The sequence below is a fragment of the Conger conger genome, chromosome 11 (assembly GCF_963514075.1).
Source record: "Conger conger chromosome 11, fConCon1.1, whole genome shotgun sequence".
Lineage (NCBI taxonomy): Eukaryota > Metazoa > Chordata > Actinopteri > Anguilliformes > Congridae > Conger > Conger conger.
Genome location: NC_083770.1, coordinates 13,924,857 through 13,950,502, shown reverse-complemented (window position 1 = coordinate 13,950,502; position 25,646 = coordinate 13,924,857). Strand labels below are relative to the sequence as shown.

Below are 25,646 nucleotides of genomic sequence, written 5' to 3'. Positions count from 1 at the left end.
TTCAGAAACAAAGTGAATGGAAGGTGAATAATGACTGTATTTAGCAATAGCAATATCCAAGGATGGTAGCAGTTGAAAGCTTAGAAGGCTGTGACATCAGGAAAGATGTACATGTGTTCAGGTGATAGATTTAAACCAAGTTTAGGAAGTGGCTGGATTAATTCAACCAATTTAGACTGTTTCATCTCAACAGAGATTGTAAAATCGGATTACAAAGACTCACAGGAAACAACACATATTGCATGAATACAAATAACTACAAAAGATATACCACCAAGCAATTCATTCTGTGTTCAGGTAAACTATCCAATTGACATTGGGGGCAGGAGATTATATTATATAAAAAACTAAATAGAACTAAATTTAGAAGATCCATACGCAGAATTTGTACAACCAGTATTCCTTACCTGAAATTACATTACATTACATTAATGGCATTTGGCAGACGCTCTTATCGAGAGCGACAACAAAGTGCATACCCATATCCAAGGAATTGACATTTTAAGGTTCGAAGAAAAAGAGCAACAATTAAAATCACAGATTATTAAAATAAATGCAGGTGAGAAGGGATTGGTTCTGAGAATTCACAACTATCCTAAGGGGCCTTCAGGAATAAAGGGGAACTACCAAGACACATACTGGGACCTGATTTTCAAGGGAGCCACAGCAGCATCAGTACTGGCGTTACTGGATGTATCGGCTCTGACTTGCTACCTTTAATAAAACAACACAAAAAGGATGCTGAGTACAGCCCAAAAAAAAACAACAAGAAAAATTGCACTCATGATGACGACTATATGTTTAGAACAGCATTCCGTGTGTATTTTCCTAGTTCTGGACGTGATGCTTTGACTTGTGGTAGAACCTATGCACTTGTAAATGGCTTTGGATTAAAAGCGTCTGCCAAATGACAAAAATGTAAATGTAAATATAATTTTACTTCAGGAGGTTTGGGGCATAAAAGCTCATTCCTTTCTAACATGACTTTGTAATTGAACTGCCTTGCTTTTACCCGGTTTGCTTCATACTGTAATTAAAGACTATTTTTGCTATATTAATACATTGTTGTCAACCTGAATATCGGATTCAAGTTTTACTTAAAGTCTACCAAATTCCTACAATGGTGAACAGTATTGTGCAGACAGGAGATTTAGCAATCCAGAGTTAAAAACAATACATCACAGCAGTACAGATCCATAATGTCAAAGAATGGGACATATGGCACAGCAATGTAAGGGGAGAGAATGCATATGGCAATGATGCTATGAGTAAATGCTGTAATAGTGGAAGAGAACAGAGTGCTACATATGGAGAATGTGAGCATTACATTACAGCCATTTAGCAGATGCTCTCATGCAGAGCAATTTACACAGCTTTCTGCATCCCCCACAGCTGGATACATGCTGAAGCCAGGCAGGTTAAGCACCGTGCTCAAGGGTACAACAGCAGTGTTGTTCCTTAACTCACACTACCGCCAATCTTGATGTGCAGAAACAAGCCAAAGAAGTTCAAATATACAAAAACACTGTTTCATATGCTGGGGCATTGAGGAATTCATCAGACGATCTGAAACAAATGTTATTGATAGGATAGCACACTAGGATACAATTAGGCCTATCGAAGCCACTGAAAATGCCCCCAGGCACGGACGTGTTCTCACGGACCTGACTGAGCAGAGAGCCGTGCCAAGCAGGGTCACAAGGTCGCGGTTCCCAGACTGGTAAGAGCGGTAAGTTATTATTTTAAAGCAGTGCAACTGCAAATGCCCTGAGGGAATGACTGTTTATTAGTAACTTTGTGGCCTTACATTGTTATAATTTCGTCCAGAAAAAAAAACTTGTCATATTTTTCTAAACATCTTCTTTTTTTTCCTTTGGATGTTCAGGCAATGGAGTAAGCACATTCCGTCCAATACATCCGTAAAGCGCCAACGAGTAAACACTTCATTCCGTTATCCGAGCCCAACACAGTAGTCAAGTTAAATTTCCCACTACTTGTTCTCCCAAAGGTCCTTCGTGCAATTGGTAGATTACAAATTCCCATCAATGCAGTGACTGAGAACACAGGTGTTTGTGTGTAGACATTTTACATTTACATTTTAGTCATTTGACAAACGCTTTTAATCCAAAGCGATTTACAAGCGCATAGGTTCTTCCACAAGCTAAAGTATAACATCCATAACTAGTAAAATACACATGAAGCACTGTTCTAAACAAAAATAGTCATTGTAAGTGAACTTTTTTTTTGACAAAAAAGGGATATTGGAAAAGGGGGGTGGGGTGGAGAATCAGGAGGGAGGACTAAGGTAAAGTTTGGAAAGGTGTGTTTTTAGTCTGTGTCGAAATAGGGGGAGGGATTCTGCTGTCCTCACAGTGGTAGGCAAGTCATTCCACCACTGAGGAACGAAAACGGAAAACAGGCGTGAACGTGCAGCTCAACCGCCAGGTGCTCGTAGTGAGGGAACCATAAGGCAACCAGAGCTGGCAGACCGGAATGGTCTAGCTGGGGAGTAGGGAGTGAGTAAGGATTGTATGGAAGATGAGGCAGTCCCCTCAGCAGCCTGAAATGCCAACACTAGGGCCTTGATTGCGGCAATAGGAAGCCAGTGGAGGCCATTGAGGAGCGGGGTGACATGAGCCGACCTGGGCTGACTGGTGATCAGGCGGGCTGCAATATTTTAAGGTCATTACTGGGTCATTACTGCTCTCTGCCACTTTAAGCAAAGCATCCTTCATATTATTAGTTTGGTAGCGGATTGCTTTCGCACTCTCTACCCGGCATTCCCACCTGGTCTCAGATAGCAATTTAACAGTGAGAGATGGAGCATTTGATTTCAATATTCAGTCTAGTTGAAGCACCAAATAGTGTTTATATATGTTGTATAACACCAAAGAATGTCACTGCTTTTGGGCAACATTTTACCATGTCACCTAACATCAGATTCAGGCTGTGACAACAGCATGGCATGAAGTAGGCATGGGGATTGAGACAGATGCCTTGCTGCTGTCCTTTCATATTCAAGCCATTATCCTATCCTTGGCCTCTACAGTCACTTATATTGAGACCAAGCCGCTCCATTTCAGCCAGGACAGAACCTGTCAGTCCTCTTCCAGTTTGATCACTTGTCACAATAAAATCAACAAAAATGTCCCTCCGCTCTCACCTCTAGGGGGTTCATATTCACAAAACGCAGTACAAGTGACATCTGCTCTTGGTGGCTCATATCTGGAGTGGAATTATTTTGTTCTGAATATCAGATCCCAGATAATGTTGATGGGTTTCTTTTTTTTTCTTCTTGTCCGAGATGCTCTTGCATGGTTGCGTCAAATTTGGCGAGCATTTCTATAAAGCCGTGTTTTCCTCACGGCTGCGACAATACGGGTTAATACGGACTGCCAATGCGCTTTCTCCCTCTCCATTTCCTTTTGTTGCAAAGCATCTATTAGTTTCAAGTCTTTTCGTTGCTTCTCTCCACTTTTTTGAAAGATGCTCTGGGGATCTCTTATGTGATGTCAACTTGTCACTTAAATGACGCCAATCCTTGCTCCCCTTCCCAGCTAGTTGTGCTCTTTACGCTGAAAGGTTTGCAGCAAAAGCAAAAGACTGTCTATTTTTTGAGAACCGTATCACTAACTGTATATACAATTTGGCAAAAGTTATATATACAGTTGGATAATTTAGTTTGTAAGTTTTTCATTCTTTTAATATGTTATGCAATATTTTAAAGTATTCCTGCAGTGTTTTATTCATGAATAACAGTACTCTCAACGCAGTCAAACAGTCGCTGCATGGAGTGCATAATCAATCTTAGAGCGAGTCGATGGGCCTTGTAACGTTGCATGTAGAAGCTATCCCTTAAGCAACCGCCTAAGTGTTCGGGGAACACACATAGAAAAGTTAACAACTTTAGTAAGGTATACCTTAGAGAGCACTCGTAAAGCGCTAACAGACACCGTTATCGGAAAACGCACGCCTGAGCCCCTTCAAGTTACCTGGTAAGAACGACCAGAAAGGTCGGAGGACAACCATGCCAGTGCAGATCCTGTGACACCCATCCCAGTCAGCGATGAGAGCAGAATCTCATGGTTGACTGTATCGAAGGCGGCCGACAGGTCGAGCAAGATGAGGATAGAGAAGAGGGATTTGGCTTTAGCAGAGTGGAGTGCAGTGCCTCAGTGACCGTGAGCAGGGCGGTCTCAGTGGAGTGGCCACTCTTGAAGCCGGACTGGTTGGGATCGTGGAGATTGTTCTGAAGATAAGCGGACAGTTGGGAGCAGACCACCCGTTCCAGAATTTTAGATAGAAAGGGAAGAGAGACAGGCTGGTGGTTGTTCAGAGCAGAGGGGTCAAGAGTAGGCTGCGTTAGGGTTAGGGTTAGGGTTAGGGTTAGTACCGTAACGCCCGAATAGTGGGACACGCAGACAGGGGAGTGACTAGACTGGTAAACATTCAGACATAACAGGGGAGGACAATGGAGAACTGTAATGGGAAACATAAACCAGGTAACTAAGAAAAATGAATAATAAACAAGACTAAACATGAAAACATACAGAACAAATACAGAAACATTACAATGTGACGCCACATACATAGTTTGCGATTAGATGTTGCCGTTAAATAAACTGGGAGAGTTACATTTGAATCAACTGTGATTTGGGGATGGAGACTCCAAAAGGACACATGGAAACTAAATTATATTATGGATAGATGCTCACTGATATAAAATGGGGTCAGGTCACTGAAAATGCCCTTTATTGTGTTGTCAACAGGGTTTTCACTGTCTCCTCAGAGATATTCACACAGATTCCTTGAAACTCCTCCAAAATAAGTCCTCTATTTATACGTAGGAATCGCAAAATAAATGTTCTTCATCAACATTTTTTATCATTTTTTGCCGAAGCGCAACAATGCTACAGTTTCGCATGCGCGCTTGTTTTACGCAAGACTAACAAATTATACCGGAAATAAGAGGCGTCTCCCTCTACCCAGTTCCTCCAATCACCTTTTTTAGTGTTTTTTATGGATACACTGATGTGAACCACAGCGCTGCATTATTTCGACACGGACAGACTGCAAGCACGCACCTCTCTATTTCAAGAAATTGAAAAAAAAAACAATAAAACACACTCACTATTCCAACACCTTGGACACCATCATACGCTTCTGATGGATAACAAACGCGGTACGTTACCTGTCACCTAAGTCTTGAATTAGGCTATATTACCGAAGGAACGTAGCCTACACGGAGATGTTTGTGTCCGAGTAGCCAGTTACGCGAGAAGCGTTCTTCACTATTGGATGATTCGGATTCTTCTGAGCTGCTCTTAGAAACGCGGTCACCGGTCCTGCCAAAGCCAAGGTTTGCGGCTCTCGTGACGCGTTGGTTCGCACTCCGGGAATCACGGTATACGGCTTGAGGAAGCTCGCTAGATCTATCCGGTGGGCGAGGCAATTGCCGGTGCATGTATCCTCAGTTAACGAAGGCTGCCTTCTCCAGCCGCGACAGTTCTTGTGCATGTACGATTGTGCATGTACGACTGTAGCAGATTTATTTTAAAGAAAACACGCACTTTGCTCTTTGTGTACAGACTTGTATTAAATTAAATTAAAATTGTATTAAAAATACATTATCTCAATCTTTTATTGCAGAACAAGAAGTACAAGGAGAGAAGAGTGAGGCTGAAGGATACCCTGTGCAGGAAATTGGGTAAGGTTACCGCTTATTATATTTTATTAAACGGACATCATGGTTATGTTGAGATTCAGGCGGAAGGCTTGTTGGACACGTGCCTTGGGAATTTCCCTTTGCGCTTTGCAATACCTCGCCAGTTCAAATTTGATTCCACGACGGGACAGGAATATTCCCAACAGTAGGGTTTTTATAGGCGGCTCAAAACGATAGTATAGCAGTCATTCTGATTGGTTGAAAAGGTATAAAGTCGATACCATATGGCACTCTTGGGACTGAAAGCGTTAAGGACGGCAGAAACATGAATGAAACGCCGAACATTTTCCCGCTGACCAATAGTGTCACTGGATTACTCATCTTGAACCGGATTAAACTTTATATTCTCCTCTGAGGCTCCTACAGTCATTGACAACTTTATTATGTAGGCCTGTATACCAGCTTGTTAATGCAAGTATTCAATTAGCCAATCATGTGGCAGCAACCGAATGCATAAAAGCATGCTGAAGTGGTCGAGAGGTTCAGCTGTTTTTCAGACCAAATGATAGAATTGGGGTGGTGGTGGTGAGTGATCGAAGTGACTTTGACCATGGAATGATTGTTGGTGCCTGACAGGGTGGTTTCAATATCTTAGAAACTGCTGATCTCCTGGGATTTTCCTGAGAGATTGCAGAGAATGTAGCAGTTCTGCAGGCAGAAATGTGTTGTTAATGAGCGGGGTCAGAGGAGAAGGGCCACACTAGTCAAAGCTGACAGGAAGGTGACAGTAACACAAAACCACACATTACAGCAGTGCTCTGCAGAAGAGCATCTCTGAACACACAACGCATCATAACTAAGTGGATAGGCCCCAGCAGCATTGTGTAAATAAATAGTTGTGTGGTGTCTGAAGACCAAATGCTTTCTCAGCTTTATTTTGGGGGGGGAAGTAACCTTCCTTGCTATTTTTATCTGTCTCCTAAAACTCAGCATTGAGAGACCCAAGCCCTGGTCCGGCCCGTCACACAGCTGTCCTGAACCAGCCGTTGCCTTGGCAACTGATGAAGAAGAGCTGACCAAGGCTGATATTCAGGATGAAGATCTCACCGTTGTGGGGACAACCAAGGAAACGGAGGAGGTAGAGGCAGCAGAGACGGAGGCTGAAGCTGAGGAGGAAAAGGGTGAAGCTGAGGAGGAGGAGGAGGAGGCTGAAGCTGAGGAGACGGAGGGTGAAGAAGTGGAATCGGGGGTCCAGGAAGCTCCGGAAAACTCCCAGTCAGAGCCTGGGTCACAGCCTTCGCCTCTAGAGGGTACGGAGGTCCTGCAAACGGAAGTTATGCTCCCTGCCACCCCCACAGACGGGACTGCGGGGCAGGAGAAGGTGTCCTCCAGGAAGAGGCAGAATGCAAAACCTGGAGATCCTGCAAACACCCAACGCACTCCGCCCTCGTTTCGCCTGCAGGACTTCAGCTTCAAAATAGCAACAAGATATTGTGAGTTTTTTTCTTTTTTTCTTTTTTTTTGCACGTTTTATTTATTTTGGTAGTTTTTATCTGTAAGCAAGTGCACAAGACATTTCAAGTATATTTTGTCTGAATGTTGTTTGGTGCTTGTGTAGGCATGATTCTCAATGACTGACATTCCAATACAACTTTTATTTTTCTACAGACATCGCCTTCCTGTTCCTGTTATTGGTATCTCCTGTTAACTCCAATCTGATCCCTGCAAGTATGTGTACATTTACATTTAGTCCTAGCCTCATTTCTATTTTGAATGGAGATCCTCTGTACAAAGCCCAATTTAGCCCAGGACTAAACTTTATCTTTATGTCAGTAAACCTGGCCTGCAGTACGTACTTACGTAGCCCTAGCTCCCTCTGGTGGGAAAAGGTGTGTGTGTGTTGTAAGCCAAGGCTATGAGGTGATCGCTAATATGACTTTATGGGCTACTTATGTTATATTCACAAGTGATGTTACCTCTGTTAATGGAGACAAATGATAAGTAATATGAAAACTAATTGAATTCATAAATACCTTTTTAATGAATTAAATTAAAGGTATTAACATGGCCTGCCCTGTGTGGTGGTTTGGCATGCTTTTTTATTAGCTGGATTGTGCGTCTCCGGTCAATTATTTCCATGCATGTTACTATGGTGATGATGCCGCACTGTCATTGGTTGAGGTAAAGCCATGGAAGTGCCGTTTTAAAAGCCTAACGCTGATCTCATGCATAAATCGATTGCATAAAAAAAAAAGGAATTTGGTCATTCTGCTCCCATTAAACTGTCATGATTACTCTGGAATTCTGTAACTTGCATTGATTGCTTTTGTCTTATTATCATCAAAATTTTGGACTTCTCATGAACATAACTGCTCACAGAATGTATGGGTTTGAGTGTGAGGTGTGAGATGTTAGTTCAGAACACTCATTCCATTTAGTCTAATCTCCATTTTGTCTAATTTAACGAATTTAATTGTTTTTAACAGGGACGACCTCCACCAGTGCCCACCCTCACACACATGGTTACATTGGCTCAGGAGGTAAGAGCAGTCATCTGGCAGTCGGATGGTTGTCCGTTCGAACCAACCATTTACCATTTAGCCCTAAATGGTTTGGTCTTGGATGTCCTGTCATGACTGATGGGAACCCTGCTCTTTTCACTCATGTCAACACGTGAACCCCTTCTCTGTTTCCGTGTCTCAGGGAAGTGTGTACTCTGCCGGGACCCACAATGTGCAGCACACCGCCTCAAAATATGCATAGATGATAACTGCACTTGGCTGGACAGAACGTTGGGAATCAAAAACTGCAGCAAGGACAACCTGAAGCCAGATGAGCCGTGTCAGCTGACGGACGGAAGCCTTGTGGTGCAGTCTGACCAGCTCATTACCTTTGAAGGCATGAAGGCTATCCCCTCCGAGATTGTATGTGAGTATTCCTGCACTTGATCCAGTTTGTGTGTTCTGCTGTTGTGGTGTAGAGTTGAGATGGTGGGACAGTAGGATATGGGAAGCTGGCAGATGATTATGTTGTAAAAATCGAGAATGCAGAACTATTCATACATCGTTCATCATTCAAAATGCCCCAGGCAGCTGAAATTGCATTTCTGTTATTCATTAGTGTGTGTGTGTGTGTGTGTATGTGTACAATTGATGTGAAGGCTCTATATAAATGCATACACATAGAGATCAAATGCTAACCATTTACCATTTATGACCTCTTCTGCAGTCTGCACTGACCTGCCTCTCGAACCCAAGTCTCTCCCCGGTAAGCACTCTCTGTGAGCTGGAAGATCAGACACAGCAAGCTGATTATCACTCACACTGTGGCCTAATGATAGTGTAGCCTTGCAGGGTGATTGACATGCACTCACACATAGAGATCATTTTGGGGCACCATAGAGGCTGTCTGTAGATCTTTATCTATAACCCTCTCTGCTTTCTACGGTGTTGGGACAGCATGTACAGAGTTTTAATTTTTGTCATTTTTATTTGTTACACAGGCCAATCGATGAACACTACCGCCAACACCACGACCCCAGACACCGGGCCTCGTGAGTTCTGAGCGAAAGGAAAGGGAACTGAAGGAATCTGTCTGCTGATCTCATTCAGAAATCAACCATTTAATCTGTCCTTTCTATCATTTTCAGATCGTGCTGCAATTTGGTGGAGTGTAGGAGGTAATGTGAACTTTTCTACAGCTACTATGTATGCATGCCTTTTTGCACTGAACCCTGAGTTATGATTCTTATGATTCCCTGTTTACAAAGGTGTCTCACTGATCGTTCTTGTGCTCATAGGTGTTGACATCCGTGTCGTTAGCGGTGTCCTTATCGTTATCATTATCGTTGTCGCTGCCGGTATCGTATGGAAGTATGGAAAAAGGTACGTGGTTTCCAAAAATGATTGTTAAACTGAATTGGGGGGTGTGAGTGTGTACATTTGGTGTAACGGTGTGTACAATATGTAGTGTATGGATCAGGGGTGGGCGAAGAGGGCAGAATCCGACCCTGGGTTTCATGACAACACCAGCTCTTAATGGCTGAACTGGCGGCTTGCGTGTGTCCCGCTAAGCTGGTGCAGCTGTGCCGTAGTCTCTTCTACATGTGAAACTGTCCGTGTAATGCAGGGAGCCCCTCCGTTTCACAACTTTGTGCAGACTTAATATTTTAATCCATCATATGTTCATCTGAGATTTGAGATCAATCATATGCACCTGCTACAGCCACAGTATGCAAGCGTTTCCTGAAGATTTTACCGTGCTCATGTACGGGATAGAACAAGTGTCTTATGGAGCAGTCACAAAACTAAATCTAAGGTATGTTGTGCACCCCCTGGTGCAACAGCTAAGTAAGGCAGGAAGCAAAAGCTTGCAGAGGCCACAGGAGCATAGCTACTCGGCTCTCACGCAGACCAACAAGGCCGGATTATTCCTTGTGTGAAGCGCTTTCTGTCTTAAGGTTGTCCTGGATTCCATTCAATAGTCCAATGACGTCAAACTTTATCGGCGCCAGCATGAATTTCACAGATGTACCCTCTTGCTTTGCTTATTCCAACTGCCGTTAACTAACTAAACTGTACTGAACTCTACGTTAACCAATCAGAGGGGAGTGTGTGCATGATGATTTGCTATTTATATGTCAGTTAACAGAAAATGTCATTTAGGCTCAAAAGGTGCAAAAGGACGGGTCTGCCTCCTGATGGGAACGGCGGGAATGAGAAGGAGAAGATTCCTCTTCAAAGTCATGCGAATGGCAGTGTCACTCAGGGGCCTGGAAACGATGGGGAATCGGCCGTGTGACACCAGGGTCAGGCACCATCGTCATGACGACATCGGGTACACCCCCCCCCCCCCCAAAAAAGACCATATTTTTGTTTGACTCTCGCCTAGCCCCTTTTGATATGTTTGCTGATGGAAACAAGAGTTTGCCCTTTTCTTTTTCTTTTCTAGGGTGTAGTGATTTCTTTGTAGTTTCTCTACCCTTTGTAAGGGTTATTTAACATGTGTGTTATTTAACGTGTGCATTCTTCGTCCAGCCTCCACAGGCCGCTTGGCACCTCCCCCTCTCCGAACCTCCACCTCACGCTCACGACTACTGTCAGTTCTGGCTCCATGGTGATGGAATGAACTCCCCGTTGAGGTCAGAACTGTAGAATCTCTCCCCACCTTCAAGCACAAGCTGAAGACACACCTCTTCAAGGAGCACCTCTCCCCATCCCTCCCTACCTCCCTGTGAACCTTAATTGTTGTCTGTGACTTGCTTTGTGTATCGGTATTTTTAGTTGGCTAGGTAAGTAGTGTTTGGATAGGTAACTTTGGTCACTTTTGCTCTGTTTGTTTCTTTGTTCAAAAAAAATAAAATAAAATAAAAATTGGCCCTCGTCCTTATCTTTGTTGTACAGGTAGCAGTTGAAATTGTACTTCCCTCTAGGGTCTTTCAGCGAACTTATCCCTGGTTATGGGTATGCACATTGTTGTATGTCGCTCTGGATAAGAGCGTCTGCCAAATGCCAATAATGCAATGTAATGTAATGTGTGTTAACAAAGACAATCACGATTACCACGTTATGTTATTTTAAATCAATTATTACCCGATTGAGTAGATTTGGAATTGAATGTGTAATGTTTCCACAACATTTAAAATATTGAACTAAATGCTCTGAAAAAATGTGCACTTTATACATTTTTTTAACGCAGTGCTATTTCAACACTGTATATTAAAATAAATTAGAATAATATGGGCAACACTGCACTCAATTTTCAAATTCAAAATGCATTTTTGGCATGACAAGTGTAAAAAGTGAGGATTCATTTGAATGTTTTGCTCAAACCAGCCAATTAATGACACCTGTTTTTCCAGATAATGAATGAATTCTCGAATTAAACTCCACACTGCTATTATTTTGAACACGCCCCTTTCAATGAATGAGTCAATTACTCAGAACAAGCAGCGTGCATGTCATGAGAGTTGGGTCTGTTGTTTTTCTATTACACGACAACATCTACAAGTAAAGTAATTGCCATGCAGAAATCTCACACTACTAATACCAGTGGTTCATCAGGCTACTGATACTGTTTTCTTGAACACAACTGTACGTGATGTTCTCGGTTCTAATCAACATCGCTTATGGAACGGGATGGCCAGTTTGAGCCAGATGGGAAATTCCCACTCCAAGGCCTTGCAATGAGGAGGAAGAGAGCAGGTTTCACTGAATGAGGTGCTTGCAATGAGGAGGAAGAGAGCAGGTTTCACTGAATGAGGTGCTTGCCAAGTTTGCACAGGGTATAAAGTAACTGTGAAGATCTCTGTAAATAATGATTTTTAGTATGGTGTACACTTTCTGCAGTAATAAAGACCTCTATAATTGGATCTAATATCAAGTGTTTTCCTGACTGGGGTTGCCTCATGACACGGGTGGATATTTCCATTTCCACGGGTCCTCAGAATGCTGCTCCTCCTGATGGGAACGCCAGGAACGAGAAGGAGATGATTCCTCTTCAAGGTCAAGCGAACGGAAATGTCACTCAGGGGCCTGGAAACGCCTGAGGGCATGGAGTTGGACTCCCCTTCTCTATTGTCGTCTTCTCTGCCCACATCTGAGAATGGAGGATTTAGTGGCAGGGGGTACGATAGTATCCTTCAATGCCAGCCCACGGGTCATTAAATTATGGAGACAACCTCCGAATTTGAAAATTGAGTGCAGTGTTATTAATGTTTGCCATATTATTCTAATTCATTTTAATATATACATGATGTTCTCAGTTCTAATCAACATCGCTTATGATTATGAGGTTGCCAGTTTGAAGTTCCCACTCCGAGGCCTTGCAATGAGGAGGAAGAGAGCAGGTTTCACTGAATGAGGTGCTTGCAATGAGGAGGAAGAGAGCAGGTTTCACTGAATGAGGTGCTTGCCAAGTTTGCACAGGGTATAAAGTAACTGTGAAGATCACTGTAAATAATGATTTTTAGTATGGTCTACTCTTTCTGCAGTAATAAAGACCTTTATAATTGGATCTAATATCAAGTGTTTTCCTGACTGGGGTTGCCTCAAGACTAGGGTTGCCTCAAGACACGGGTGGATATTTCCATCGCAACCTGACAAGAGGATGAGAATTCAAGTGCCCTGCAACTCCCAGGCCCGTGTTAAACTGGAGGAACTCTGAAGGGTTTACATGATCTTCCACACTGGGTGCAGAACATATACATTGTGTGTTTCTGTGCGTGTGTGTGTGTGTGTGTGTGTCTGAGACTAACGGGACAGTAACCACAGTACTGTACTCAGAGCCCCACTCACACGTGGATTTGTATATAATTAGATGTAATCATTTTTAATATGAATAATGCATGGATTATCACATTATCAGTGTGCCAACCAACCCCACTCACATAGGGACCCACCTCTTTAAAAATATTATGTTACTGAGCTAACATCACTTATCACAGACTTTCAAATCTTATCTCAAAATGTGGCTGATCCCTATCTCTACTAAATGGTAAGTAAGTAGGCAATGCTGATATTTCTATCCATGACAGTTTTATGACGTTTAGTGACTAAGGCAGTACATTTAAATGGATTGAATTCACTGCTAAATACGAATGCTTTAATTCCACGATTTCACCATTCTAATCGGGTAAAAATGCATGTCACATCTTTTTTTAACATCGTTTTCGTCCATATGTTACGTGGGAGCCCTTCCAATTCACGCCTCTACTATGTTTCCCATATGGTCTAGCGGTTAGGATTCCTGGTTTTCACCCAGGCGGCCTGGGTTTGACTCCTGGTATGGGAAGCGCTTTTACTCTGTCTATGCCTGAACAAAGACTCAATTGTTGACTGCAAAGGCAGGCGTGTTATTATGTAGCGACTTGTTGAACTTGACAGAAGTAGCCTAATTTAATGAAGGCTACTCTTTCACAATGTGAATGTGCACATTAACTAAGCCAGGACTCAAGAAGTAGGCCAGGCCATAGACGCTTCGGCTTTGAAACTCACAGCTGACATTCGTTCACAATCGGAATGCGGGCAACTTACTACGGCATTTAGTAGAAATACCAAAGCACCATAATAATAGATCAATAGGCCTAATTTAATGTGTATGCACATAACATTCACGGTGGGTTTACTGAATCGTGCCAGAAGAACCATCTCTGGAACAGATCTATATGGAACTACTCAGAAAAACTTACAATTTAACATCGAAGTCTACAATCACCCAACACCACAGAATGTCAGTATTGTGTATGAAGGGATAAAATTTTAACATAAGATATCTGATTGCGTTTTCACATTGACGGACTTTACCATTACGTTGTATGCAACCTCAAATTAAAGAAATCTATTTTAATTATACACTACAGTCTTCTTAACTCAAACTTGAGGTATCTTCACTTTCGTTCTGACTAGTCATTTCAATTAAATACAGTCCCCTCCAAAAGTATTGGAACAACAAGGCCAATTCCTTTGTTTTTGCAATACATTGAATACAATTGGCGTTGAGATGAAAAGATGAATACGCGACAGGAGTTCAGAATGTGAGCTTTTATTTCCTGGTATGTACACCTAGATGTATTAAACTACTTAGAACATAGCACCTTTGGTATCAGACCACCCCATTTTTAGGTGAGCAAAAGTATTAGAACAGAGAGTATTTAAGTAAATGAAAGTAAACAACACTAAATATTTGGTAGCATATTACATTATTGGCATTTGGCAGGTGCTCTTATCCAGAGCAACATACAGTTGATCAGACTAAGCAGGAGACAATCCTCCCCTGGAGCAATGCAGGGTTAAGGGCCTTGCTCAAGGGCCCAACGGCTGTGCGGATCTTATTGTGGTTACACCGGGATTAGAACTACTGACTTTTGTCATTTAGCTTAACCACTACGCTACAGGCCGCCCTTATCCCTTGCTTGCAATAACTGCATCAAGCCTGCGACCCATTGACCCATCACCAAACTATTGCATTCTTCTTTTGTGATGCTTTTCCAGGCTTTTACTGAAACCACTTTCAGTAATAGTTTGTTTGTTGTTTGTTTTCACCTCTTCAGGAGGTGAAATGCATGCTCAATTGGGTTAAGGTCTGGTGATTGACTTGGCCTGTCTAAAACCTTCCACTTTTTCTCCCGAATGAAGTCCTTTGTTGTGTTGGCAGTGAGTTGTGTTGGAAGTGTGTATTGGGTCATTATCTTGCTGCATGATGAAGTTCCTCCCTATTTGAGTGGGAGGAATAGGCTTGATGCAGTTATTGCAAACAAGCGATATGCTACCAAATATTACGTGTTACTTACTTTCATTAACTTAAATATTTTCTGTTCCAGGTGTCTGTTTTAGGTGAGTTATTTCGCTCACCTAAAAACTGGGTGGTCTGATACCAAAGGTGTTATGTTCGAAGTAGTTTAACATATCTAGGTATAAAGAAAATACAAAAAAAAAAAGAAATTTTGAACTTTTTGTTTAGCTTTTTATCTCAACCCCAAATATATGCAGTGTATTGCAAAAAGGCCATGTCTGTCCAAACTGCAGAGGGTCATCTATGCCCCCAACAACGTTGCCCCATTTGACTTGGGCTCCGCCCTCAGGGGACCCTGGGGGGAGGGGCCCAGCTCTCCCCCCAAGCCCATAAGCAAGGCGGTGAGCAGTGTCGCCCGCGAGGCCTTCACCCACTGCACCCAGTATCAGGCCTCCTTCAGGTCTACCAGCACACCTGCCAAGCCTACGACCCACCCAAGGGGGGTATGGATTTCCTCACCTCCTACTCCCGCGACTACCTGCCCTGGGGTGTTCAGACCTCCTTCTCCCACGACTACCTGCCCTGGGGTGTTCAGACCTCCTTCTCCCACGACTACCTGCCCTGGGGTGTTCAGACCTCCTTCTCCCACGACTACCTGCCCTGGGGTGTTCAGACACGCCCCCCCATCCGTCAGTGGGAGGAGTTAGTCAGGCCCACCGGACCCTTCTACCACGACCGCCTACCAGGCAGATTTCACGCCCAAGATGGCCACGCCCACCTGCACCAGGCCATTGGAGAGGAGACAGGAGCAGCAACATGCCTGGGCCCTGACAGAACATCTGTTTAAACAGAAACAGTGGCGCGCTGATCATCCTGTTCCAACCCGTGGGCAGACTGACGGAGTAGTACGGGTTTCTCCGATGGCGTCTGAGAAGGCGTTCTGCAGGCTTTAAAAGTCACTCAGACCCTTAATTGGGATTAAAACTCTAACTCAGATTGACCTAATCCAATATTTTTTATGCAATACTTCCTTGGTTTCTGTTACGCCTTTTGTCCATGTCATTGTTGTCATTTGATGGTATAATATTGATGATGATGAGGGGTGGCCTGTAGCGTAGTGGTTCAGGTAAATGACTGGGACACGCAAGGTCGGTGGTTTGATCCCTGGTGTAGCCACCATAAAATCTGCACAGCTGTTGGGCCCTTGAGCAAGGCCCTTAACCCTGCATTGCTCCAGGGGAGGATTGTCTCCTGCTTAGTTGAATCAACTGTATGTCACTCTGAATAAGAGCATCTGCCAAATGCCATTAATGTAAATGTAATATACAATCTTTATTAGACTTATTAAGTCTTCTGCTGCAGTAGCCTATGCACTTATAGGTTTGACGCGTTGTGTGTTCAGAGATTCTCTTCTGCATACCACTGTTGTAATGTGTGGTTATTTGTGTTACTGTCACCTTCCTGTCAGCTTTGACCAGTCTGGTCCTTCTCCTCTGACCTCTCATTAACAACACATTTCTGCCTGCAGAACTGCTGCTCACTGGATATTTTTGTGTTTTTCGCACCATTCTCTGCAAACTCTAGAGACTGTCCCAGGAGATCAACAGTTACAGAAATACTAAAAACAGCCCTTCCATCACCAACAATCATGCCACGGTTGAAATCACTGAGATCACATGTTCTCCCCATTCTGATTTTTGATGTGACATTTACTGAAGCTCCTGACCCCTATCTACATGACCGTATGCATTGCACTGCTGCCACACAATTGGCTGATTAGATAACCGCATGAATGCCTGAGTGTAATAAAGTAAAAATGTTCCTAATAAAGTGCTCGGTGAGTGTATTAGGCAAAATCCATATGCTAGGCTTTTAAAAAATCTGGAAATCAACTCGCAGACCACTTGGAATCGTTCACAGACCACCAGTGGTGTGCAGACGACAGTTTGAGAACCGCTGGTGTAGGAGTAAATGTCACCGATTTTTACACATGACCATTTTATTTTTTCTTACTTTCAGCGGCTTGACCCTAATCTCAACATTTCTCTTCTCTCTGATTATTCTGTCTGTCTGCCTCTCATTTCCACACATTGGCCAGTGTTTGAATAATAGCATAACCATGACATCTGCCCCTAGTAAGACAGGTTCACACTATCCTCACTTGAAATCCATTTTTTTAATGATGTACTCATATTGTGTGTTTTTATCCAGTATATTTCCTTATACATCATCCTATACATATTTACTTCTAATTATTTATAATGGTATTAAGGTTGCATGATGGCAGTCAGTTCTGAGAAAGGGGGGGGGGGGGTCTAGAATAAAAGTTACATGATAACATGATACAGTTACATTTTATCCAATAAAGATATTGACTCTGGGTCATTTCTTGCAATGTGGCAGCTGTCAGCAAAATGGCCGACTACACACCTCTGTTTGGCCGGATACTTTGAGACATATATTTATTTTAATTGTATTTTTTTAGCTAAAATTATGTCAACAAAATATTTTGTCTCCCCACTGCCAACACCCCTAGCTGGCTACTTTACTCACCAGGTACCACCAGATTTGGGGAACACGACTATGGTATGGCAAGAGAGAGAGGGGGATGCAGAGAGATGGAGAGAGAGAGAGGGAAAAGGCTTAAGAAGCTATGGCAACTTTGAAGAGAACATTTGGCTTCGTAACAATCCAACAGTCACATATTGATTTGATCTATCTTCAGTCCCCTATCAGTCCTTAGCACTTTACAAAATCTATTGCGGTCTTTTAAAACGCAGGGAAACTTGTATACCCCCACACAGCCAGGTGGCGCCGTTTCACCACTTATTCACCTCGCATTTTCAAACTGATATGAAATCTCATTTTGGTAGCAGCTGATGTCAGTTCATGTCAAATGACTTAACACTGTCATCACTTTTTTAGGTAAATGTTATGACCGATGTTATGTCACCTGCCAAATTTAGGCCCTGTTGCGAGCTGAAGGCTGTTATAAACGGTCAGGTACTTTATGACACTACCATGAACATAAGGAAATGCCATACATAAACTATCTTGTCAGTTATGACAAACAATGTAACAATGTCATAATCCATGAAACTGTGGAAGCCCTAACATGCAGGACGACACCATACATCTCTGATCATTATAATACAGGGAGGAACATTGTGTCTATAGCTATGTTTATTGTGTGAAACACGATTAGCCAAAAGGTGGCCCAATTCACCCTAATTGTCACGACAAGCCTGTCAACAAGATTGGTTGAGTTTTCGGTGAATGTGGGGTCCCGATACCCATGAGCAGTGGCGGCTCTAGACATTTTTGTCTCGGGGATTAACATTTACGAAATCTAATTGCATGCGTAGAATTACTAGTATTTCACAACGCATCACAACAACTAAAGTTAAGAAAGAAGGTAAAACGCAAGGTGGCTACACAACGGAAAAGTTAAACACACTAGATTTTTCATATGAAAAAAAAAAAAGGTTAGGTTGCAAACCAAGAAGCCTAAGAGTTTTGCTGTATTAACTAACCGTGGCGATTAAGGACTTCCAGGCGAAATCTATAGGCTATGTATATAAAAAAAAATTATTTAATGTAGACCGTTTATTATGTGTATTTTTAGGGGACTTATTACATTTTAATGGGTAACGGCATTCAATTCTCTAGAATAAAGTTAAATAGAAAGTAAAAATTGGTCCCCGGGCTTATTTAGTTTTATTTTATACGGTTCCACGTTCATGGGGTTCGTGTAAATGTAGGCTACGGTATGACTTTGGCAATTTATGGAGCACAAGAGCAGCAGTTGATGAAGATGAGTAGCAGTTTATGAACTCATATCGAGGTAAGGATGCTGTAAGTTTCCACTAAAGTGTTGTATTGCTTTAAACGCAACCACACGGCCCCCTGCTCCCCCTTCTGTTTAAGTCTTTTGGCACAAGTCCGAGTCAAGTCTCAAGTCGAGTCGAGTCTTATAGCAGTTAGTCCAACTCAAGTCACAAGTCCTCATTTTTGTAACTGGAGTCCGACTCGAGTTGAAGTCTCAAGTCCCCAGCTCTGCTCGGCACTGGAGCGACAAAGGCCGGAAGAATGACCCACCAGCTGGGTAGGGGAACGAGCGAACCTAAACAACCGAGAATTATGACCCAGCATGTCAACCCAGCAATGTGTTTACAGAAACGACCTAGCATTTTTTAGCGTGTACCTATTTGAATAAAATCCTAATTGATCCATATGTGCCATGTTCACTGGGTATGATTCAGATTGAAACAATATTGACAGAATTCTAACTAATCTCGTTTCAAACATGGGGAATCCAAATACCACCCAATACCATTAAGCGATAAAATGTGTAAAATATTTTCTTTATCATAACTGCCCCTGAACATTAATCACGTTTGGCTCGGCGGCCACAGAAATATCAATAAAAGGCTAGAACTGGACCAAAATTAGTTTGAACAGGCAAGAAAATGAACCTACCTTCATGTGTTTACAACAGCAGACTAGCATATTCTAAAGGCTTGTTGCTGTGACTCTTGTTTGTGTTACTGGTAGCAATAGACAGCAACACCTTTCATCATTGTCCCAGGGTACCATCATTGTGTCAGTGTACCAAACACTATTAGGTTTTTGATTCATTTAAAAATATACTCTCAGTGATCACTTTATAAGGTATTTATAACTTTTTTTTTTAGACTTCTATTACTGTAGCCTATCCACTTAAAGAGTTATGATGCATTGTGTGTTCAGAGATGCTCTTCTGCAAACCACTGTTGTAATGTGTGGTTATTTGCGTAAATGTCACCTTCCTGTCAGCTTTGACCAGTCTGGCCCTTCTCCTCTGACCTCTCTCATGGTCAAAGTCACTTAGATCACAATTGGCACAATTGGTTTAACTACTTTGAATGGAAGTGCCAACCAAAGCAAGTATATAGTGAGCAGAGCTCACTATCATATTTGGGGTGTGTTGTTCACACATTGGCGTGGCACAGTGGGTGGCACTGCCGCCTCACAGCAAGGAGGTCCTGGGTTAAAAACCCCGTCGGCCGGGGCCTCTCTGTGCGGAGTTTGCATGTTCTCCCTGTGTCTGCGTGGGTTTCCTCCGGGTACTCCGGTTTCCTCCCACAGTCCAAAGATATGCAGGTTAGGCTGATTGGAGAGTATAAATTGCCCCCGTGTGTGTGTGTGTGTGTGTGTGTGTGTGTGTACTGCGATGGACTGGCGACCTGTCCAGGGTGTATTCCTGCCTTTCGCCCAATGTATGCTGGGATAGGCTCCACCCCCCCTGTTCAGGATAAGCGGGTTTGGAGAATGAATGAATGAATGAATGTTCACACATCATCGATTAACTCCTCAAAAGAGCACCGTCACACTTTTTTCACTTGAGATTATTTGGATTAAATGCATGAATTATTTGTGTAGGCATTTTTAAAATCACCGTCAGTGTAGCCGTTTCCTAGATATGGGGGATACCGCTTTAATCTATGGGTGAAAACATCATAGCTGTTGACATCCAATGTAAAGTGAGCTAGCAAAACACAACAGTAGGCTGTCAGATTTACTGATGATGGCAATGGCTGCAGTGGAGCCGGGAGAATGTCAAAATGATGGCTGATGGTGATTGGTGGAGCCATGCTGTAATTTAGCAAAGTCAGAGCTGTCCTCATATTGCTGAGGCTAACCAAGGTAGGTTCCCTGATATCTGTATGCTAACGTAACCATATTGTGATCGCCTGGATGGGCGGCTGTCCATAAACCAGTCTCTGCATTCAAGGGTGTAATTTGAGCGCCCGTCACCTTCAGGGAAACACAGGCTGGAGAGTAAAGCCAAACACGTCCAGTTACATCACTGGCGCGCAAACAGTTCTTGAGATTTTTTGCCAAAAAATGTTGACGATTTACAACAAAAACATTTTTTCTAAATAGAGGACTTCCTTTGAAGGAGTGCCAATGAATCTCTCATCTGAGAGAATATTTCTCAGGAAGACTATGAAAACACCACTGACAACACAATAGAGGGCATTTTATATCCGTGAGCATCTAAATAAAATCTCAAAATATTTTATTATTATTCAGCATGCTTATAAATTAGGATCCAGCCTGCTTTTGAATAATAACTAGCATGTGAAATTATGGAACATGTGTGACTTGTTGATGGGGGTTGGCCATTTGACAAAAACGTCAATCAATGGAACAATGAATATGTTAGTATCCAAGATGGTGTTATTGTGATTATTGTTTTTATGTTGTATGATCTTCTCAACCTGATCTAAGTAAGCCTTGATGAAGTTTCCCAATCATCCTGCCACTCACACATGAGAAGCACGTTGGTAAAATACATAGGCTATGTGAAAATGGATTATGCAAAATCCCCATGTTTCAACATGCCCCATGTTGGTCTTCCCTACTATTCAGACAATATTTACAAATTGATGTATTCAATTAGTGAAAAGGGTTACAGTCTGCTGTGTCATATTATCCAGGTTCTTTCGAGAAGCATGTTTTTTTAAATAAATAAAAAAATTTTTTTTTAAATATGATGCATTAAGAATTTAATTGTAACTGAAGACCATGATACAAGTCACTTTAAGTGTTCCCGCCTTACGCACAGGTGTATCCTTTTGGTTTTACCAATGTGCCCGAGACTGCTACAAGGCATACGCGTCGGTTTAATGACGATGTCAATTCTGGTCTCTTTTGGGGTTAAAAACTTCCAAGGAAGGAAATACTGCACCCATAATATTTTCACACACACCCTTTAAAATATCACTATGGCAACACATCATAACACTGTGCTACAGGATACTAGCAGCAGGTAATGGACGCACATTGCTCCATTGAAATGGACTGTAATGTCGGAGGGAGAAAAATAAACACATATCAATGCCTTATTTCTGCAGCCCTGCTTCTGATGCTTGATGTATGCAGTAATGGGAGGAGTCAGCTCCGCGGCCTTGTGACTAGACTATAATGAGGTATCACATGGAAGAAGGACCTTGTTCTGAAAACTGATGGAAATGTGTGTCAGCGATCTTACTGGTGCCATAAACGGTTATTAAAGCTCTTCAAATGATTTTATGAGATCCGCTAAAAATAACGGGAATCCGTGTCCACTTTTAGGGATTCTCTCTCTCTCCCTCCCTCTCTCTCACTCTCGCACTCTCTCGCACTCTCTCTCCCCCCCTCTCTCTCTCCCTCTCTCCCTCTCCCTCACCTCATCTCTTCCACAGAAAGTTTTCGTTCTTTTTCCAGAGCTGAGCGCCGTCGTGGTTGGCAGCTTCACTTTTGGGCTTGGTGGTCGCAGCCCCCCCTGCGTGGCGACAGATGTTCTCCGCCCGGGACAGATCTGCCAGCCGGTTGAGGCTCTCCTCGTCCCCGTCGTTGAGGATGTCCCAGAAGTCTTTGCGGCGGGCCTTCCTCTGGGCTGGGGCCGGGAGCTGCCCGGAGGTGGCGGCCGCAGCTTTGGCCTGGGGTCTAAACAGGTCGTCCAGCACAGAGGTGTCCCCTATCAGGTCAGTCAAGAGGACGTGAGATTCGGGCTTCCCCCGCCTCGTGGACTCCATCCACTGACCCGGCTGTGCCGAGGGCCCGGGACTGGCGGGGCCGGGCCCTGCGATCTCAGTCTCTCTCTGGGGGAGAAGCGACCCTTTTTGGGGTGGGGGACGCCCAGACACCTCTCCCCCGACCCTGCCCTCATCATGACTCGGTTCTGCCGGGTACGGGACCGGGACCTTGGCGCGAATATCGGATGCAGCCGCTCGGTGGAACTTTCCAGAACCGGGCCTCCTCTTCCCCCCCGCAGAGGAGGACGACGAGGAAGGCCCAGGTGCCGGGTCCCCCGGATCCTGCTGTGGCGTCAGTGGTTCCGGAAGCATCCGGTCCAGGAACGCACCGAGCGCCGGGTTCTGGCTGCGGTAGAAGAGCCCCAGCCGGGCCTGTCGCTGTGCTGACGTGCTCCTCAGTACGCCCCGGGCGAAGTCCGCCGCTGATGCAGCCTGGAAGAAGCACGCCATGTTCTCCAGCTGCTTCCTGCAGGACGGGAGCCCACCAATCAGGGAGAGGCCTGTCCACCTGACCCATGCATGTCATCCAAACTAACCCTTCCACATTTTCAGTGAAAGAAGAAAAGTGCTATACACAGGCTCAGTAATGCATACCTTCTCAAGGCATATATCGTGCCCTCCATAATGTTTGGGACAAAGACTCATCATTTAGGGCGGCCTGTAGCGTAGTGGTTAAGGTAAATGACTGGGACACGCAAGGTCCGTGGTTCTAATCCCAGTCGGTGTTAGCCACAATAAGGTCCGCACAGCAGTTGGGCCCTTGAGCAAGGCCCTTAACCCTGCATTGCTCCAGGGGAGGATTGTCTCCTGCTTAGTCTAATCAGCAGTACGTTGCTCTGGATAAGAGTGTCTGCCAAATGGCAATAATGTAATGTCATTTATTTATTTGCCTCCATACTCCAAAACAAAAATCACATGTGGTTAAAGTACACCTTGTCAATGTCCTGTCTTAAATTCTGACAATGCACACTGTAACCACGTGATTTTCTTTTATTACAAATCTCGAACTGTGGAGTACAGAGGCAAATAAATACATGCAGGGTCTTTGTCCCAAACGTTATTATTGATTTCAAAACTGCAGCAGTGTCCCTGCGAGAACGTAACTGTACTTCTGCAAAAAAGTATTGGCCATGAGACTGGGTAACCAAAACCTGGGCAGGAGGGCAGTTCCTTTGAAATCCCAAGTGGATTTCTCCAATGAAACAAATGTGATAGGGGCTCAAAACAAGTAAATGGTAAATGGCAGGCATTTATATAGCGCCTTTATCCAAATCGCTGTACAATTGATGCTTCTCCATTCACCCATTCATACACACACTCACACACCGACGGCGATTGGCTGCCATGCAAGGCCCCGACCAGCTCGTCAGGAGCATTTCGGGGTTAGGTGTCTTGCTCAGGGACACTTCCACACAGCCCGGGCGGGGGATCGAACCGGCAACCCTCCGACTGCCAGACGACTGCTCTTACTGCCTGGGATTTTAGGGTAGTTAGGGTAGGTACGCTTGAGTGCCATACGGGCAGTCTTGGGACTGGCAGGGTTAATCCATGTTCTGCGTTGGGTTTCTCATTAAACTGCAGGACGCTGGGAAAGCGAGCGATGGCGTGGGGTGTGGAGGGGGTAAAAGGGGGGGCGGGGGGGTTTGGAGTTCCCCTACTGCAGGCGTTTTTCGGGAAGCAGGCTCTGGCGGTCCTGTGGTCGGGAGTCCAGGGTGCCGATCACGAGGAGGGCGGTGGGGAGGGGAGGCTAAGGAAATGGAGAAGCAGGGGGCCATACTCTGAGGTGGGCCCGACTCTCAAAGGCCAGGTGGGGGCGCTGCGCTCTGGAGGTGCTTCTGCGCCCTGGAAACCTGGCCTTTCCTCCCGGGCCCGTTTGCGGTTTTTTAAACATGCTCCCTTACATTCTCACCACCGGCTAATTACAGGGCATGTTCCACAGCTGCTAACTTTTTATGCGCATATTTATTTATTTTATATGCTTTTCCCTCAATTGTTTTCCCCTCCCTTATTTGGAATGTCCATTTGTGTGTGTATGTGTGCGTGCGTATGTGTGTGTCTGTGTTTCTGTGTATGTGTGCTTGTTTGTGTGTGCGTGTGCATGTGTGTGTATGCATGTGTGCCCTAAATGCTATATCAAACCTCAGTCTCAAACCTCAGTTGAGGCCGGCCCAACCGTCTGTTAAAAATTTTAAAGAGAACACACCGAATGGAAGTTCCAAAAATGAACATAGAAACAGAGAAAAAAGTCATTTGCTTTACTTCTATAAAAAAAAAAAACCTAAAATGTATGAAGTGTATATTTAATAATAATCAAGCATTGTTATCAATAACAACAAGCTTTTTCATCTGTGGACAGTGTGTTGAGCAGTGAAGTGCAGACCTAGCACTCACCTGCAGATGGCGCTGGGCGTCTCTCCCATGATGACGGTGGTGTTTTGGGTGTGGCGGATCGCCCTCAGGGTGTGTGTGACTGGGTGTTCCACGGGCTGACCGTCACGGGCCCCCTCTCTCCGCCCCCCCGAACCTGTCTGCTCTGGAGGAGAGAGGGACTGCGTGTGTTCTGAAAGGACCTGGAACAAACAAACACATGAGAGATGAGATGAGAGAAGACCATTCAGCCCATCAAAGCTCACCATTTACTCACAGTCTGGAGAGATCTCCAGTCATGCAAGGCCACAGAGATCTCAAACTCCAGTCATGCAAGGCCACAGAGATCTCAAACTCCAGTCATGCAAGGCCACAGGGATCTCAAACTCCAGTCATGCAAGGCCACAGAGATCTCAAACTCCAGTCCTGGAAGGCCACATACTGTAGATCTCCAGTTCAAAAGAACAGTCTACCGGCCTGTACATATTCTATTTTAACTTCTTATTTTGAACATATTCTAATATATCTTAACGCAGATAACATCTGACAGTACACCTATAGATCCTTGGGAATTAGAACAAATGCTGCAAACCAAAATGAGCATTCACATAATAAACAGCTTTTTTTAATGAGTGTTAGTGAAAAGATTTTCCTGTGACTAATCTGCCGGAAGTGTAGTGGCGTCTCAGGGGTTAAACAATTCAACATAATCTTCTGAATCAACAGAATAAAAATCATCTGTCTGCACAGCACGCGGCACGCGGTACACTATTTACAACACAGTGTACTCCCTCCCCAAAACAAATAGAACATACAAATAG

At 43.9% G+C, this 25,646-nt stretch overlaps 1 protein-coding gene and 1 non-coding gene across 3 annotated transcripts in view; both read left to right on the top strand.

The window, feature by feature from the left end:
- Positions 1-5,045: 5,045 nt before the first annotated feature.
- LOC133139930 (uncharacterized) overlaps positions 5,046-25,646 on the top strand; it is a 131,804-nt gene continuing 111,203 nt past the window's right edge. The window contains exons 1-12 of one of the 2 annotated variants that reach the window (XM_061259421.1): positions 5,046-5,182; positions 5,650-5,707; positions 6,656-7,158; positions 7,334-7,393; positions 8,152-8,205; positions 8,369-8,593; positions 8,894-8,932; positions 9,168-9,218; positions 9,315-9,344; positions 9,465-9,549; positions 10,330-10,501; positions 10,702-11,005. In XM_061259421.1, coding sequence (XP_061115405.1) covers positions 5,167-5,182; positions 5,650-5,707; positions 6,656-7,158; positions 7,334-7,393; positions 8,152-8,205; positions 8,369-8,593; positions 8,894-8,932; positions 9,168-9,218; positions 9,315-9,344; positions 9,465-9,549; positions 10,330-10,465 — 1,257 coding nt within the window. In that variant the 5' untranslated portion in view covers positions 5,046-5,166 and the 3' untranslated portion in view covers positions 10,466-10,501; positions 10,702-11,005. Of the gene's footprint in view, positions 5,183-5,649; positions 5,708-6,655; positions 7,159-7,333; positions 7,394-8,151; positions 8,206-8,368; positions 8,594-8,893; positions 8,933-9,167; positions 9,219-9,314; positions 9,345-9,464; positions 9,550-10,329; positions 10,502-10,701; positions 11,006-25,646 lie in introns of those variants that run through there. The other variant, XM_061259420.1, reaches the window with a different exon arrangement.
- Positions 13,385-13,456, top strand: trnae-uuc (transfer RNA glutamic acid (anticodon UUC)). The gene has a single exon. It is a non-coding gene; the product is annotated as a tRNA-Glu (tRNA).